This window comes from Bactrocera neohumeralis, chromosome 6, assembly GCF_024586455.1.
Source record: "Bactrocera neohumeralis isolate Rockhampton chromosome 6, APGP_CSIRO_Bneo_wtdbg2-racon-allhic-juicebox.fasta_v2, whole genome shotgun sequence".
NCBI classification, from domain to species: Eukaryota; Metazoa; Arthropoda; class Insecta; order Diptera; family Tephritidae; genus Bactrocera; species Bactrocera neohumeralis.
In genome coordinates, this window is record NC_065923.1 from 68,131,080 (window position 1) to 68,149,383 (window position 18,304).

Here is an 18,304-nt window from a genome sequence, read left to right on the forward strand (position 1 = left end):
TGATAAGCGCATATCACATGAAATTTGTTATTTTAGAAATCTTGTTATTATTTAACTTTTTAGTTTATTCACAATTTTTCACACTCGACCTTTCATAACACCATTTGTACAAAAGAACATTGTCGGACAGCAATGCAAATAACATCAATACACAACTATAATTAAAAAATATTTTGGTGTACACATACAAATGTATTAAAAATTGTTAGCGTATAAGTTTAGGTTAGCTAAATTGTTTTCATATTAAAAGAATATTTACTAATTATAATACCAAATAAAGGTAAAGTATAATGTATATATAAATTTGTAGCAATGTTGTGTGTTTCTGCTTCGGTTTTAGTTTTTGCTTTCGTTTAGTGCTTGCTATTGTTATTACATTATTTTCTTCTTTTTGTTTTACAGCCCTTGGCCGGTAACGTATAACCGGCTGTTGTGGGAATTGATTTCATATTTATGTTATTGTCTAAAACTAACACTACATAAATGGCAGCAAATCGCCCAATTTGGGCAAAAAGACATCGGGTATTAGTTTCTTCTGTTCGGGATCATCCGATTGCTTCCACGCCTCCACATCGTTCAGCTTGTGTATGCCGGTGCCGACAAGCAGCGTTTGGAAACCACAATTGTAGCCCAACAGTATATCGGTGTTGCAGCTAAAAGCAAATAACGGTATTGTCAGCCAATGTAATACACAAAACACCACATGCAACACTCACCGATCGCCAATCATTAGTGTACGCGCCGGATCAATTGTACCCTCATTTATCAACCACTCACAAATGCTTGGATTTGGTTTGCCAATTACAAAAGGTTCACGTTCGGCACATGTCTGCACTGCGCGCACAAAACTACCCGAACCGGGTATCACCATGCCGGGCATCGGAAAGCGTTCATCCGTATTTGTTGCAATGAACAGACACTCCGGATTGTCCAAATACGAAGCGGCTTTGATCATTTTGCAAAAACTAAAGTGTTCATCGAAACCCACAACCACAGCGCCAATTTCGGGATCTTTGCTAAAGCTGGTCGCCAGATAATCGGCCAGTGTGCTGGTCATTACATCGGGACCCACATCGCTATGCTTAATGCCCACAGCATCCAGTTCTCCCGTTATACCGCCGGCGCCTATCACATACACTTTCTTCTGGAAATTGCGCGCCTTCAGGTATGCAGCGGTTGAATGCGCTGAAGAGATCATGCCGTCGGCTGTGATGTCGAAGCCCATGCTGTGCGATTTCTCAAGCAGCTGTTGGCGTGTTTTGGTCGAGTTATTGGTACAAAAGAATATCTTTTTACCAATCGTTTTGAAACGATTCATTGTATCCACAGCACCTTCGATGACATTGCTGTAAACCCATAACACACCTAGGCGGTAGAAAGTGGGTACATAATTAGTAAAATAAAAATCAAAAGTCATACTGCAGAAGAATGCCGACTCATTACTTTTATAAGACAAAAAACTTTATATGCATAAATACATACACACACACAAAGCGATTGTTAGTTCCAGTTAACCAGTATGTATACTGTCATTCAGAATTTGCAACCGTGACATTGTCAATGCCCTAATAGACACCTTGGCCACATTATCAATGTGGATAGTATGTACATACATACATTTGGCTTCACTACACATTTCACGTACATACATATGTACATACATATATGAATAGATTGTTGGTACGTCAACAAAACGCACGCGAAAATTTCCGCAGCACACATTATAAAAAAAGTTTAGGATACCGCTACCAATACGAATTACGCAATGTTGCCTCATAGTTTATAAGTACCCAACGCAAATCCATACATACATATATGCCGCACAAAACACTTATCGCAATGCAATTGTGAAACAGTCAACCAAGTGACCTTTAAGGTCAAAACTTTTTGCATTTTGCTATGTTCGGCCTTACGTTATTTATGTGTTCTATACGTTATATATTTTAATATACTTACCATCGCAATCGGTGATGACAGCGTCGAAACCGTTCAGCCATTCCTTGACCTTCTCCGGCGGCTGCTCCAGCAGATTCGTACAAGTTTGTTTGTACATATTTGTATAGTGTTTACTAAGTACGCTATAGCCTCTGTTACCCGTATTGCTAGTATATAAGCGTCGCTAAACTGACGTACAATTATTAATCCTTTGCGTGTCCGCTGTATTAAATGCACACAACCACAGGCGTAGAATCCACTGCGTTGACTGTTCTATTGACTGCCAATATTACCGCTACTACTGTCGCCACTTTCGCTTCCACCACTAAATCTGCCGCAAACAGTTTCTATTGGGAGGCAAAATATTTTTTGCTTTAGCTTTTTTTTTTTTTTGAGAAAAAATAATGTTTAAATTTTATTTTGCTCTTTTGCCATTCACGATCACGTTTGAAGAAGCAGAACACACCAATAGCAATTGGCAGAGAACACAGCGATAAAAGTGGCGCGTTTCGGTTTCGAAATGTTTGGTGAGTCAGGCAATCATAAGTGATTGGCTCTCTCACGCCTGCTCCATAACGCGCTGCACTTAAATCATTTATGTACTATACATATGGGACAATGTCAGTCCAATGTCTGGCTCCTCAACACGTGCGTTGCTGTGCCAAAACCACTTATCGATTTTCTACAATTATGTATGGCCCCGTCTGCTCCACTTTTGCCTCTACAACAAAGAACTAACCTTTTTTGGTATATTACGTTTGCTTTTTGCCGCTGTATTTTACGCAATGCTATTTGAGTTTAGCTTCTAACTCTAAGTTGCTCTTGAATTTCACAAAATAACTTACTCATCCAAGAGTTCAGCGCACCTCCCTCGGGTAGTGATAAGGAAACGTTTTCTTCAATAGTCCGCGTATCTGTTTGACATTGACGTTTGCGTTTTCAGCTTTTCCACTTGCCTTTGCTCCATTCATCAAATTTCACTATTTACGCGCAGAAAGAGACAAAAATTGAGCACAAACTTAATTTTTATTTTTTATAATTAAAGGAAATGCAAAATCAGCAGAATGCAATAAATTGCACTTATTTTGTTGTTACTTTTAACATCGTTTTCCAACTGTATTTGGTGTGTGTGTGTAACAGCTGATTTATTCATTCTCTGCACTGGTATATAAATGAAACAGAAGCGAACGAGTGGAAATTCTCGCATTTTATTAATTTTTTTCGGGAAATTTAATTACGTTTTGATTTGTAGTAAAGTGAAAGGGAAACTTTTTATTACACAAGTTAATTTCACTATTTTTATATTTTCTTACAAAAAAATACATATAGTTTTGTTTTAAATTTGTAGATTGTTGAATTGCTCACAGTGACGTATACTCCGCTAAAATTTAACAGTGCTCTCTTCTCTGGTATTTAATGACATTGCGCTTCTTGTGATTTATAAGTTTTTGCTTCCCATCACTTTTCTCTAAACAAATTATTTGGCAAATTGGCTATAAATAAATGTAATCGTTAATCGATGAAAGCGGATATTTTGCGATTATTTATGATACTTTGCAGTTACCACTTTAGCGGCGCAGGAAGTAATTCAAATCGGCCAATTTCGGTATATATGCATCTGGCATAAAATGCTTTGCCAAATTACCGTTCAACTTCTTCAAGTGCAGCACATCACTCCACGTATGTGTGCCCGTACCAACGAGCAGTGTTTGAAAGCCAAGATTGTGTCCAAATGGCATATCCGTTTGGTAACTAAACGTATATTAATTATGTAAAAAAAATATAATCAGTACAAAAAAATTAAAAACACATACTTATCGCCTATCATTAGAGTATTTGCAGGTTGTATCAGGCCGTTTTGAATGTATTGCATGCACATATTTGCACTAGGTTTCCCAATAACGAACGCCTTTCGACCGGTGCAATACTCAATAGCCGCAACAAAACTACCTGTGCCCGGTAACATCATATCACCTGTATATGAACTTGCATCCACATTGGTGGCAAGAAATAAGCAATCCGGATTTTTCAAATAAGTCGCAGCTTTAGCCAACTTACAAAAGCTGAAATGCGTGTCATAACCAACAATGACTGCACCCACATTCGCTTCCTTTCGGAATTCGGTAGCAAACTTTGCAACAGTTTCATGCATTATGTCTGGCCCGCTGTCATTATGTAAAACTATACCAGCCGCATCCAATTCTGTGGTGAGCGCTTCAGCGCCAATAACATAAGCATATTTAAGAAATTGCAAATCTTTTAAATATTGCGCTGTTGCATGCGCCGTACAAAGCACCTCATTTTCACGTATATTGAGACCCAAACGTTCTGCTTTAAAAGTATGTTGTTGACGCGTTTGTGTGGAATTGTTTGTACAAACATAGATTTGCTTTCCGCTTGCTTTCAATTGGTTTAGAGCATCAATTGCACCCGGTATTGGTTTGTCGTAGATCCAGAGAACACCTGAAAGTAAATTTTGTTTACAGTTCAATTAATGGCTATAACTATTTGAAATTTACCTTCGCCGTCTGCTATGATCGTATTGAATGAATTTAACCAAGACCTCACCTCCGTTGCTGGTTGAAGCAATAAATTTGTGCATTGTTTTCTGGCTATTTTCTTAGCTGCGTTTTCAGTTTGCCTTGAGAAAGGTTTGCTCGTATCTGAATGCAAATTTTGACAGATTTTTAGACGGCCAATAAGATCAGCGAAACGGTATAGAAAACTCATAATAATAAAACCAACATCAATAATGTTGTTTTGAAAATTATAAATATTGTTTTAAAAATTATAAAATTTTTTTCAATTTTTTCATGTAAAATAATTTCTATTTTTTTAATATTGAAATTGCGCTTTTTGTAACTTCATTTGTTTACTTTTATTTTAATTTTTCGTCACTAAAGTTACTTTCATACATTTTTATTTTTTTTATTTTCTTAGTACTTCTTATTAATTGCTAAAGTATTATTTTGTATTAAACTCCCTAAAAAGAAAAACGTCATTTTATACTAAACTAAATTAAAATAAACTAAAGGTAATTTTAATTAAAATGTTTTGTAAATATTTATATATGTATGTATATCGTTTTTCATATGTATGTATGTAAAATTTTGGCCCAATAGTGCTGCTGTGCAGCGCTCTTGACACAATGGTGGTTTTCATGCTCTTAAATTTACAAATTACCAGTCGCTTGCTTTCCAAATTATCCATGCATGTGCAATTTTTCAATCGTTATCACAATAAAATAAAAAGTTTATTCAAATGAAAATTGCAATTGATTTTACTTTTAAACACATACCCATTAATATGCGATCAAAAATGCTTTCATTTTTTTTTTGTATTTGGAAGTCGTCGTATTCAAATTTACAAATATGCAAAATTCCAAACTTATTTATTTTAGAAAAATATGGTGTCAATATTAAATTGTAAATATTTTATTATTAATGCTTGCTTAATCACACATCCATAGATAATTACTCATTGAACGACTACGGCACTAAACTAATTATGCGGTCACACTTTTTAAATAAAATAATATTTACTAGCTGTTTGTTTATACACAACTTTTTTTTTTGATTAGAATAAATTATTTGAATTGGAAATTGTGTATTGAAAAACAAAATTACATTAAAATTAAACTAATCATTAAGTTACAGTTTCTAAATCTACATAAGAAAATTGCAATTTGCAAAATAAACATTTGCTGAGTTTGTTGTTGTTTGCATATATTAGTTTGCTAATTGTGTGAGGATACAAAATGTGTGTTTGTGTTTTCTCTTGCAATATTAAGTTTCAGCGCGACGCTTTTATTTTGTTTTCCTTTTGATTCACATTTTCATTACTTTTTGTTGCTGCATTCGCTTTTGCACCACGAGTGCATTTTGTCACATCCCTACAGCATTAATTGCTGTGATATCGTGCCCATGTCATTTAGCATCGGCGCTGGTGTCATTTGTTGTTGTTGCACTGGCTGTTGCATAGCTACCACTGTGCCGGGCATAACATTTACACCGCTGCCTACTGTACCCGCATTACCACTACCCCCAACCATTGGCGGTATGCCACCCATTGTAACGCCACCCACACTGCCACCACTCACACCAACACCTGTACCGCCGCCGCCGCCGCTACCACTGCCACCTGCCACCGATCCTGCAGCTGAGGGCTCTGGACTGTGGCTTTTCTTTTTACGTTTTTTCTCCTTTTTCCGTTTCTTACGCTCTTTATCGTCTTCATGCCGTTTTTGTTTTTTATGTTTACGCTCGTAGGTCTCCAGTCCAGCGGAATCTGTAAGCAAGCAGAGAGTTAAACGTGTGTTAGTATAATGTAGCGTTGTAATTCTTACCCATGAGTGATGTTTCTTGTGGCACAGCGCCGTCTTTGTGTTTGTGCTTTTTATGCTTATTTTTGTGTTTACGTGCGGGCGTCGTATTCAGCGCACGATACTGTTCAGGTAGCTAGAAAAAGAACACAATATGAAATAGTTGCAATTTTTGCAGTATGTTTTTAAAGTACTCACAGGTCCAGGATGCAGGCGGAAACCGGCTAATTGTACGGCAGTTAATGGCACTAATTCCTTGCCCACAATCGGCGGTTTTTCAATAACACTACGCAGTGTGCTGTTTTCCTGCATTACAAGGGGCATTTTATAAATCACAATAATCATATTCTATGTACAACTTAGTACTAACCAGATTGCTTGTGGTGTCGTAAATGCCAGGTAGGTTGGGTAGAAACGACGCTAGCGATTCTTTTACTTTTTTATCCTTAAACTTAGTTAGTGTGTGATGCAAACCATATTCGGTCATTAAGTCTTTATCACCCGTCAATTCGCCTTTGCCTAAATAAGTAAATTCAAATATTCCTTGTTACTTGATAATCATAAATGATATCTTAGTTGTAAAGTAAGTTTAAATATGCTCGTTACTTAAATATTATAAACCATACATTCGTTGTATCTAACTTTGCATAAGCTAATGGTACACACCTGGTGGTTCTTTCCATAAGTAAAAAGGTCCTGTCTGTATAATCGTTGGCGTTTTGCCAAGCGATATCGTAGTCTTAAGTGTGCCCGATGAATCCTGCCTCGACACCACAGGTGATCGGCCACCGTGTGGTGATGACTTTGGGGAATATGTTGTACTTTCCATTTTGCGAAATTGATCGCCAATCATCATGTTGCTATAATTGTTCATCATGCTGGCTTTTATATATAAGGTAGTGCTACCACTTCATCGGTGTAATACAAGATGGGGCGAGAAATTCTTCATCCAATATGTGTAATTTTTACTCCCAACACGCACACTCGCACACAATAAAGGTTAATTTGCGTGTTTCAACACCAAGGACTTTACAAATTATTTTATTCCGAATTGCACTAAAAAATTGTCTGCCGTTACAATTCCCCCGTACTGCTAGTGTTGCTTCGTCTGCATAGCGTTTGCCAACTTGAGCATTTAGCTCTGCTGCGACGGTAAATTTTGCTGCACTGAATTTACTTCCAAGGCCACTTTTTCTGCGCCTTCGGTGTAATATTTGTTTTCCAGTCAACTTAATAACAATATTTACGTATTTATATGTACTTTTTACGTGTTTTTGAACATAAATAATGAAATTTAAATTTGCGAAAAATACACAGAAGATTTCGATTTTATCGCCATCTTAAGACTGACCAAATGCGAATGTCAGACTACCTTTAAAGCTGTCAAAAGTGGGATAAAAATTGGCAGAAAAGACAAATTAACGTGTGTAGAAAAATGTTGAAGATTGAAAAGAAAGCAAAAGGTTTGTGTACTGGCTAAAGTTAACGAATGTGCAGATATCTCATAAATAATTTTTAAAATTGCATACACATTAAATATTTCTAATATTTGTGCATAAATAGTATTATAAAAATAACAAAAATAACATTTTAACATTTTTTTATTATCTGAAACGTTGATTTAAAACAATCAAATTATTGCCAACTCAAACATTTTTGCAATTTCTCATTTGACATTCACTTTACATTTTGACATCTCGCTTTTTACGTCACTTCGCTGCCAAATATTTCGACAATTTATTCGCCTGTCACCGGAGGAATTTCTTGTTCGCGAGTAGAAGTAGAAATTATATCTCAGCCATTTAGTTAAGATAATAAAATAACAAAAGCCTTTACAAAATGCAGTGTACTCTCCGTAATGCCATGGCAGCAGCCATTAAGGTGAGATTATCCAAAAAAATTTCATGAAAAAGTGAATGTGAACGTGGGATTCTTACTGGTTTAGTGGAATTTTTTTGTGGTTATGCAATTCATCTGAATTAACCTATTCAACGGGTTCGTGGACATTAACTATGCAGAGCCACAGCTAAAAAGATTGTATAAATTAATGCATTTGCGGTGTATTTTTTATTAAATATTTCTTTTTTGGTGTTGAAATGCAAAAATAATTGATTGCAACTAAATGCATTACAAATGTGAAGCACAACTGCGGGCGCAGGCGTGCAAAAATGCATATACACATAAATGTAATCTTATCATAACAGCTGATTGATTTAAAAATCTGAAGAAAATTTCCAACCAATTTTTTTTGACTTTCATATTCCGCAAAGTCGGGTGAATATAAAATATGTGTATATTTTTTACTGATAAGCATCATTTAAATCGTAAGCACACACCACACATTATTCAATTTTCGACTGTGCCGTTTAGTTTTAGCCTAGTTGATGGATATGTCACTTAAGTGATGACCTCGTGATCACGTTATATTGTTTTTGTTGTTCTACATATAAGTCTTATCAATTGCAGACGCCTTTGCGTACGAATGGCGCTATTTTGGGAGCTTTAAATGGTCGCTTCTACTCGAGTACACATGAAGCTGATTTGGTTGTTATTGGTTCCGGTCCAGGTGGTTATGTCGCTGCCATCAAGGCCGCCCAATTGGGATTGAAAGTATGTATAGCGTTAATTATTTTATTATTCCTATAAAATAATTTAATTATATCTTATGCAGACCGTCAGTGTGGAGAAAAATCCTACATTGGGTGGCACTTGCCTTAATGTTGGTTGCATTCCTTCAAAGGCTTTGCTTAACAATTCACATTACTACCACATGGCACATTCTGGTGATTTAGCCAATCGCGGCATTAACTGTGGCAGTGTATCTTTGGATTTGGACAAGCTGATGCAGCAGAAAGTGAATGCTGTCAAAGCGCTTACCGGAGGTATCGCCCAATTGTTCAAGAAGAACAAAGTTACACAGTTAACTGGATTGGGCAGCATTGTCAACCCAAATCAAGTGCAAGTTACGAAAGATGATGGCAGCGTTGAAACCGTAAATACGAAAAATATTATGATTGCCACCGGCAGTGAAGTTACACCATTCCCTGGTATTGAGGTAAGTACTTAAAATTACCAATTGCAGTTTTTGGTAAAACTCACGTATTTTTCAATAATTAGATCGACGAAGATGTTATCGTATCTAGCACAGGTGCGCTCTCACTCAAGCAGGTGCCCCAAAAATTGGTTGTCATTGGTGCTGGCGTTATCGGTTTGGAGTTGGGCTCTGTCTGGTCCCGCTTAGGTGCTGAAGTCATTGCTGTCGAGTTCATGGAAACTATTGGCGGTGCTGGCATCGATATTGAAGTGTCCAAAACTTTCCAAAAAGTGCTGACAAAACAAGGTTTGAAATTCTTGTTGGGAACCAAAGTGCTTGCAGCTCAGCGCAGTGGCAATAACGTAACCGTGTCTGTGGAAAATGCCAAGTCTGGTGAGAAACAAGACATTTCCTGCGATGCTTTGCTAGTGTCTGTTGGTCGTCGTCCATACACCGAGGGTCTTGGTCTTGACGCTGTTGGCATTGTTAAAGACGATAGGGGACGCGTGCCGGTCAATGCCAATTTCCAAACTGTTGTACCAAACATTTACGCCATTGGTGATTGCATTCACGGACCTATGTTGGCACACAAAGCCGAAGATGAGGGCATTATTTGCGTAGAGGGCATTCTTGGTGGTCATGTGCACATTGACTACAACTGTGTGCCAAGTGTTGTGTACACACATCCCGAAGTTGCGTGGGTTGGCAAATCTGAGGAGCAGCTGAAGCAAGAGGGTGTTGAATACAAAGTTGGTAAATTCCCATTCTTGGCTAACTCGCGTGCAAAGACCAATAACGAGACAGATGGTTTCGTCAAAGTGTTGGCGGATAAGGCTACCGATCGCGTTTTGGGCACACACATCATTGGACCCGTAAGTAGATTTTTTATGAATCTATTTCAGTTTGAAACTATAATGTTTGATATTGCTATTTTTTAAACAGAGCGCTGGTGAACTGATCAACGAAGCCGTTTTAGCGATGGAATACGGCGCCGCATCTGAGGACGTTGCTCGTGTCTGCCATGCTCATCCTGTAAGTTCGAAAAATGGTTTATAAATATTGTAATATTTTGCTTACACATTTTCATTTACAGACATGCGCTGAAGCTCTGCGTGAAGCGAATGTTGCGGCCGCGTTCGGCAAACCCATCAACTTCTAATCACAATCAGCGCTAAGTTAGCGAAGCAATATTCACTTAACATTTATTAGAAAACTCACTCTGCCTTCAATTTCGTTAAATTTTATTTATTATGTAATAAAAAGTCGCAAAAGTTGTGATTTCTCTGCGCTGGAAGTGTTCGCTCGAAGAGTTTTACATCTCCTAATTCCAACCTTTCAACAGTACGGATTGTGACGGTCGTTTGCGAAATAGTTTTGGTCTCAATGAGTTTAGCTAATACTGATTCTTCAATCAATGAACATGTCTAATGAGTGTAAACAATGTAAAATTTAACAAAATATGCGAAACCAGTTACGAAACTTATTGGTAATAGTATAGAAAAGGAAACATTTTAAAATAAAAATGGAAAACACAGCGATAATCCATTACTTGGTTTGTTTTATTTTCTATATCTTGAGGTATGTAAAGAATTAATTTGGAATCGGTACTGCCCAAATTCTGGAAAACTACCAATACCGCTACAGCAATAATGACAAAGATTGTTCTACTGAATAGGAAATATATGTATGTTTGCTTGGTGAATATCTCATATATTCACAAATTAATGTACTCTTATTCAAGAGTAACTTAATACATGTGTTTAGTAAATGGTTTTAAACTAAATATTAATTCTTTTTAAGAATAGTATGTTTAATATATTCTGCAAAAGTAATCTAAAAAAAAAATTACTATTTACGTCAGGCTTTTTCAGTTTTTGTTTTCACACTGATTTTCTTCGCTACTCAGAAATTCCTCAATTTTACATAATGTATGAAGTTGGCAACCAGAACTGTCAATGTAAAAAAAATTGTCCAATTCAATTTTTCAGTTCAGAAATTTTTCTTTTGGCAAAATAATCCAATTTTATTTAACTAAAAGCATAAAACATTTTAAATATATATTGTATTTTTTTTTGTAACTTATAATGAATTCTTTAAAGGTGTTGTCAAGTGTCGCCGCACGCGATGCACTGCGTGGAAGCAGTGTAACATTGCTGTTACAAAATCAGCCGCGAAAGGGCATATCCATGCGTCCAGTGCATAAAACCAAAGATACCATAGATGTACATAATAATCATGTTTGGAAATTAACACAAAATATGTTATGTAAGAACTTTTATTGCAGAACTCTGAATACCCGCGAAAGGTCTTTTCTGGCATACAACCCACTGGTGCTTTGCATTTGGGCAATTATCTTGGTGCAGTACAAAATTGGACAAAGTTACAGAATGCCAAAGAGGATGTATCATTTTGCATTGTCGACATGCACTCATTAACAGTGCCACAAGTGAGTTGCTTAACAGCGTACGAAAGTTAACCTCAATTTATACATGTTTGCTAAAATATCGACGATTTTTCTTAAATGTGTTAAAGGATCCTATCACTTTGCGTGAAAACATATTTCATATGGCTGCAGCAATGTTGGCATGCGGCATTGATCCCGAAAAGTCTACATTGTTTGTGCAATCTGCTGTGAAAGAACATGCAGAACTGTCATGGATATTAGGCTGCATGACAACTATGGCACGTTTGGGTCATCTGCCACAATATAAGGAGAAGACACGAGCCGTGAAAGAGGTGCCATTGGGCTTATTTGTTTATCCAGTGTTACAGGCAGCGGATATCATGCTTTATAAGTATATTAATCTCCAATACACAAAATTATTAAGTATGATAATAATCTCTATTTTGCAGATCAACCCATGTGCCTGTTGGTGAGGACCAAATACAGCATATACAACTTACGCAACATTTAGCACGCACATTCAACACCAAATACGGAAATACGTTCCCGATTTGTCACGCCGTCATTAGTGATAAGAGTGCGGCGCGCATACGTTCCCTGCGTGATCCCAGCAAAAAGATGTCCAAGTCCGATGCTGATCCAAAAGCGGTTATAAGTCTAACCGACGATGCCGACGTCATAATAGAGAAAGTCAAAAAGGCCGTCACAGACTTTTGTTCGGACGTGCACTATAGTCCTGAAACCCGCCAGGGTGTTAGTAATCTAATAAGCATACATTCACTACTTTCTGGTAAGAGTGTGCAACAAATTTGCGATGAGGCCAAGAGCATAGATACCGGAAAATACAAAATGATAGTAGCCGAAGAGATTGTCGAACATCTGCGTCCCATACGTAATAAAATCAATCAACAGCTGTTGCGGCGCAACGAATTGGTATATTTGCTAGAGATGGGTGCTGAGAAAGCGCGAGAAACCGCTGCTGCTACTTTAGCAGAAGTAAAGCAAAAGCTTGGCATGGGTGCCTTACCCAATATGCCAGCCATATTAGAACACAAGGAAGAGGTGAAAGTTATACCGAAAGCTAAGAAGCCGGTAGTTGAGACGAAAAAGATAGGCGACGTCGAGGTGCCACTAGTGCCGAAACAACAATTGCGCGTCGAGAAAAAGCAACAAATGCGTGTTGAAATTCAAACAAACACGGATATGGACTTAAATGTGCCGCCGAAATTGGACATTAAAACAGCAGCGCCGACAAGCAAGCCAGCGGAAGCATCGTTAGCGGTTACGACGAAGGCTTTGGTACCAAAGAAGGCAATGGATGCCAATGAAGTAAAGGGAGACAAGCAACAAAAAGAGATCAAGATTTAGGTATTAATGTAGCAAATTCTTTAGTACCGTTAAGTTGTTCCACTGGCTGTGTGTGAGATTTTCGGGTGCGTGTGTATTTAGGAGCGTTTGATTGTATAAATTTTCTGTGCGTTAGGTTATTTTAGAGCGTTTATTTTATTTTCTGCTTATTTTTGTTTTGAACAGTAATAAGTAGCAAGCTTAAATTTGCTACTTAAGCTTTAAGCTGACAAATTAAAAAAAATGCAATTTTTTTTCTAAACTTATTTTATAATTAAATTTTGATGCGGAAAATAAATTTGCGCTATTGAAAAAAATTGTGTTTTATTGTAAAGAAAAAAGTAAACTAAAAAAAAACTTCCATAAAAAAATCAGAATTTTTATATTACTACCAAATTTTTAACACAAATTTGGAGATGACAACGCCTTTTTAACATTGCCCAATATAAAGCATCTGTGTCCTGATTTTGTTGTTGCTGCTGCACTCGCAAGAGATGCCAACCAAAACGGCGTCCTCGTTGTGTTGTACTTGCTGCAGTAGAGCGCACTCTCACTTGCACATAACTATGTTATACTCGTTTCTCACCGAAAGCACTGGAGCAGAGCGTTAAGAAATGCTCGTATTTTATGGCTACCTGTGCAATTAAGTGGGCAGTTAAAGGTTTGCCTATTTCATGGAGTTTTTCTTAAAGAGAGCACGATGCTGAATGCATCGAGTAAACAAGTTTTGGCTCTCTCTTTCTTTAATAATACGAATTCTCTTTACTTCAACGCTCAGTTGCAAGCTACACTCGGTTAAAAAAACTTTAATGCGTGGAGGAAATATATAATGCATTAAAAAATAATTAAATTAAAATTTGAATAATTTTTATGTTATTTTTTGATTACAAAAACCTTAATTGAAAATAATTTTCAAGTTTTAAATTGGAAATAACGGAATGAAAAAAACTTTAAACTCAAAACAAAAAAAATTATTATACAAAAACAATGTTTAATTAAAAAAAAACAACTTTAATTCAAACATTTAAATTTTTAATTCCAATGCTGGATTGAAAAAAAATTTAATTCAAATACCTGAATAAAAAAAAATTATCACAAATACCGGAATGAAAAAAAAATTCATCCGAAAAAAATAATTATTTAATCAATAATACGGGAAAGAAAAGGAAAAAAATTCTAATCTCAAAAATTGTAGAAAAAATTTATTTTTAATTAATTTTTTTAATCCAAATGCCGGAAAGAAACTGTAATTTTATCTCAAAATCAGAATTAAAAATTGAAAATTTAATTTGTTATCCAAAAAGTGGGATTAAAAGAGAAAATAGTTTTTAATTAAATTTTTAGTTCTGAAATCAGTAGCTGAAGTTTAATTTATTATATAATAATTGAAAGTTTATTTTGTAATCCCAAAAGTTTAATTAAAATTGAGAATCAATTTTTAAATCCCAAATTTCTGTACTTAAAAATTCGCAAAATAAAATTATTTTGGCGAATCGACGAAAAACATCATTTCAATCACAACAAATTATCTTTATGCTGAGTTTAAATTATCCATCCGACAATTCATCCGCATCCTTTTTTAATATATTTATCATTAATATTTAGTGTTAACAACTTAGATAGCATCTCCCCTCATTCTTCATGCCGTAGCTCAAAATAAAGTCGTCTTATTTCACACCATCCACTCACTACTCTCACACACTTTCTTTCTACCCTCTTGCTACGAAGAGCATTTACTAACCGAAAAATTATATCCGCCACTCAATGGCTGGCACACTAATACATAGAAAACCACCATGTACAGATATTGAGTGCATTTGCACTTATGGCCAGCTAGTAGTTTACTTGCCCGATTAGCCGGATGGTTAATATCGTTGGCTACGAGAGCTCCACAGTTTGCGGTAACTACTCAATGCGTTTAGTGTGTTCGGTTTGTCGGCAGACGCGCGCGAGTAAAGGTAAAAGGTAAATTTTCGGCAAATGCAACTGATTTTGTGAAATGGCTGCCTGTGACGAGTAAAAGCAAAATTATTAAAATACAAATACTGCAAGCGTTGTTACCAAAGTAGCTTGGCAAATAGCTAGTAAATGTTTAGCACAAATTGAAAAACATATTTTGGTAAAATAATAATCATAAAGTGTTGTTGTGTGTGCGCGAACAAACACGGGCGAGCCGAAGTGCAGTCTGTGATTTTGTACAAACTATTTATTTGGCCTTTACTAGTTGTTTGGCTACAGAATCTATAACAGCGAAGACACAGATCGGATGTTTTAAACAAATACTCAGTTGTGGTGATTACTTTGCAAGTAATATAAGCGCATATGTATGTAAATGTAGTGTGTGTTTTTGTAAATAATATAAATTTGAATAAATTGTACATCGAATGTTGCAAGCAAAAGAAAAAAATGGCCATTAAAGTGCAATGAATGATAGGTAAGATATTCGAGAAAAAAGTGAACGAGTAAAGTGCAGTGTACAAGTATGTACATATGTATGTATGTGTGAAGACGTGCGTGTGAAGTGAAAGCCGAATTTTTATGCTATGCATATTTGAGCATAATGAAATAGTGATAAAAGTTGTAGCAAAGTATGTTTGGTTTTAATAAAAAAAAAAAAAAATGTGGTGAAAATTATGGTAAAAATATGGTTAAACAATGTTTAGACTTAAAAAAAAATTGCAGTAATTTTCATGTGATTAATTTCTTTGTGAAAAATAAAATAATAAACATGAAAAATGCTTTATTACATACATATTTTTAACTAGTTTACGTTTGTTATATTTAAAATATCAAGTTCTTCACTTGAAATGTATAGCTCAGATTATGCTTAAATTAAGTATGCGCTGACATACAGTAAATAGAATGAGTTTTAAGATCATACAACCGCTAAAAATTAATAAAAACTATTATGAAAATATAATTTTCTAAAATGTCTATAAAAATTAAAGAAAAATTTAATGAAAGAAGGAAGTTTCAGAAATTTTCATAAATCGTATTCACGAAAAAAAACTAAATTTGAGACTATAAATACTTTAAAAATTAATTAAAACTATCTATTTAATTTTCTAAAATGTCTATAAATAAATAAAGAAAAATACATATATTAAAAAAAATTAACTTTCAAAAATGACCATAAATTTTATTCAGGAAAAAACTAAATTTGAGACTAAAAATGCTTTAAAAAATAGTTTAAAAACTAATTTTCAAAAATGTCCATAAATTTTATTCACGAAAAAACAAAATTTGAGACTAAAAATGCTTTAAAAATGAATCAAAACTAGATACTATAAAAATTTCATTTTCTAAAATGTCTATAAAAATTAAGGAAAAATTTATTGAAAAAAGGAAGTTTGAAAAATTTTCATAAATTGTATTCACGAAAAAACAAAATTTGAGACTAAAAAGCTTAAAAAATTAATCAAAACTATTGCAAAAATTTAATTTTCTAAAATGTCTACAATAATTAACGAAAAATATAATAAAAGGTATTTTCAAAAATTCTCAAAAATTTTATTCACGAATAAACTAAATTTGAGTCTAGAAATACTTTAAAAAATAGTTTAATAATGAAAATTTCTGTAAATATTAACCTATAATGGTGCAAAAGTTAAAGTTTCAAAAATTTTCAATAATTTAATGCGCGACAACTTTAAGTTATAGAATATAAACAATTTCTTAAATCGAATAATTACATACACACATGCATATGTATGTATGTATACTATATGCATTTTTCAAACAAATGTAAGAATTTATAATAAATTGCTTACTTCAAATGTCTAATATTTAAGTATTTGCTTTCTTCCATAGTCAAATGTATAAAACATAAAGGAAACTTTAAATGAATATAGTCTCAGCGCAACAAAAAACAACAAACGCTTAAAAGTGTAAGCAAAATTAAATACTTCACATAACATTACTTGGCAAAAAGCTACAAAAACAAGTTAACTAAAAACGTAACAACATCGAAAAAATCAGCAATCTAAAATAACGTCTACAACTACATATACAATAACAAACAAACACGTAAAAACCAGCAATAAAGTAAAAATAATAATTAAACAACGACTACAAATTAAAAGCAAACAAATCTCACAGCAGATAAAACAGCAACAACCACATTACTATATTAAGTATACAAGCATTGAAAAACTACCTGTTCACTCGCTCAAAACACTTGCGAGTGCTCACTCCCGAAAACCGTCTGGACTCTCAAAACAGCCACGAGTGGACTGCTCAGTGTGCACACATACACTCAAAAACATTTAAATATTAAGTACTTACGTAGCTGTTGATCTCGGCGCTTCTCCAGCGCATTTTTTGGCGGATAAACGCAGTGTGTGTCGCGAGCAAAAATTACAAAAAAAAAAGGTTTGAAAATCAACCAGTTACTGATAAAAAACGTGAAACAATAAAATATTGCTGCTTATATTTACAAATACATAAATATATTTATAATTACTGATTACTTGTGCATTGCAATAACAAAGGTGTAAAGTGTATTCCATTTCAGTGCAAAAATATCTGCGTCAATAAAATACAAATACGCCCCCGAAACGAAAAAAAGGCAGTCGATGTCAGTGAATGTCAAATAATTTTCTGTGTATAATTTACAATTAAAGTGTGTAGCAAAGTGCGTTGAGCGAGCGCAAACACAACTTTTGCAAACATACAGATATATCCAAGAAATAAGAGTGTACAAGTTCTAACAAATTCATGGAAAGAGTGCAGAAAAGATATAGTGTGTGTGAAGAGTGCTCGTTGGCATTCTAGTTGAAATTTCTTGTTTTTGTGTTGCAAGTTCGAGTTTTGTGTGTATTGTTTTTTTTTTTTTTTGGTTATACAAACTATAACCAGAACCCGTTTTCTGTTGACTCAAACATAATTTACGGAAGACTACCTAACAACTACCTGTGCAACAAGCGGTCAAAAAAGCGATCGAAAGGCAAAGCAGTGTAAACAAATTCTTTCTAGTTGGATTGGAAGCAGATTTGTTTTGAGAACGGTAAGTGAAATGCACAATTATTAACATTTTTTAGTCAGTTTCTCATATTCGTAAAACTCATTTTATGAACCTAAAATTGTGTTCATTGCATTGTTTATAAAATGGTTATTAAATTAATTAATTTATTCCAACTTTTGAGCATATCAAAAAGCAAATTTGATTATTTTGTGAATTTTTCATTAAAAAAAATTGAAAATCCAGGCATTGTTCACTGTTTTTCGGAGACATCGCCCAAAAACGTCATTTCGCAGTGGTCGG

At 34.8% G+C, this 18,304-nt stretch overlaps 5 protein-coding genes across 19 annotated transcripts in view; 3 read left to right on the forward strand and 2 right to left on the reverse strand.

Annotated features, from left to right (window-relative positions):
- Positions 1-39: 39 nt before the first annotated feature.
- On the reverse strand, positions 40-5,255 carry LOC126763349 (glycerol-3-phosphate phosphatase-like). 8 transcript variants are annotated; one of them, XR_007667610.1, is made up of 6 exons: positions 4,455-5,255; positions 4,243-4,398; positions 3,750-4,191; positions 3,031-3,687; positions 2,781-2,915; positions 2,055-2,282 (listed from the first exon to the last, which is right to left on the reverse strand). XR_007667610.1 is itself a non-coding variant. In XM_050480750.1 (4 exons), exons 2-4 carry the CDS (start codon positions 2,051-2,053, stop codon positions 476-478), a joined length of 924 nt encoding a protein of 307 aa, XP_050336707.1. In that variant the 5' UTR covers positions 2,054-2,282; positions 2,781-2,878; the 3' UTR covers positions 40-475. The 8 variants fall into 8 exon arrangements, 2 of the variants coding, with proteins under 2 accessions (XP_050336707.1, XP_050336708.1); XR_007667606.1 differs by having other exon boundaries at positions 3,031-3,428; positions 3,500-3,687; positions 3,750-4,398; XR_007667608.1 differs by having other exon boundaries at positions 3,301-3,687; positions 3,750-4,398.
- Positions 5,256-5,353: 98 nt separating this feature from the next.
- LOC126763350 (mediator of RNA polymerase II transcription subunit 19) lies at positions 5,354-7,608 on the reverse strand. Its single transcript, XM_050480752.1, has 5 exons — positions 6,923-7,608; positions 6,627-6,775; positions 6,455-6,562; positions 6,281-6,392; positions 5,354-6,222 (listed from the first exon to the last, which is right to left on the reverse strand). Exons 1-5 carry the CDS (start codon positions 7,131-7,133, stop codon positions 5,828-5,830), a joined length of 975 nt encoding a protein of 324 aa, XP_050336709.1. The 5' UTR covers positions 7,134-7,608; the 3' UTR covers positions 5,354-5,827.
- Positions 7,609-7,979: 371 nt separating this feature from the next.
- On the forward strand, positions 7,980-10,838 carry LOC126763348 (dihydrolipoyl dehydrogenase, mitochondrial). The gene is made up of 6 exons (XM_050480748.1): positions 7,980-8,137; positions 8,723-8,866; positions 8,928-9,311; positions 9,374-10,162; positions 10,233-10,322; positions 10,384-10,838. The coding sequence occupies exons 1-6, from the start codon at positions 8,096-8,098 to the stop codon at positions 10,447-10,449; spliced, it is 1,515 nt and encodes a 504-aa protein (XP_050336705.1). The 5' UTR covers positions 7,980-8,095; the 3' UTR covers positions 10,450-10,838.
- Positions 10,839-11,260: 422 nt separating this feature from the next.
- LOC126762049 (tryptophan--tRNA ligase, mitochondrial) lies at positions 11,261-13,357 on the forward strand. The gene is made up of 4 exons (XM_050478533.1): positions 11,261-11,512; positions 11,575-11,736; positions 11,823-12,085; positions 12,144-13,357. The coding sequence occupies exons 1-4, from the start codon at positions 11,375-11,377 to the stop codon at positions 13,060-13,062; spliced, it is 1,482 nt and encodes a 493-aa protein (XP_050334490.1). The 5' UTR covers positions 11,261-11,374; the 3' UTR covers positions 13,063-13,357.
- Positions 13,358-14,933: 1,576 nt separating this feature from the next.
- Positions 14,934-18,304, forward strand: part of LOC126763781 (rab11 family-interacting protein 3) — a 170,013-nt gene continuing 166,642 nt past the window's right edge. For 6 of the 8 annotated variants that reach the window (XM_050481573.1, XM_050481577.1, XM_050481576.1 and 3 more), the window contains exons 1-2: positions 14,934-15,475; positions 16,852-18,046. The gene's annotated coding sequence lies outside the window, so the exon portion shown is untranslated. The remainder of the gene's footprint in view (positions 15,476-16,851; positions 18,047-18,304) is intronic. The other 2 variants (XM_050481574.1, XM_050481575.1) reach the window with 2 other exon arrangements.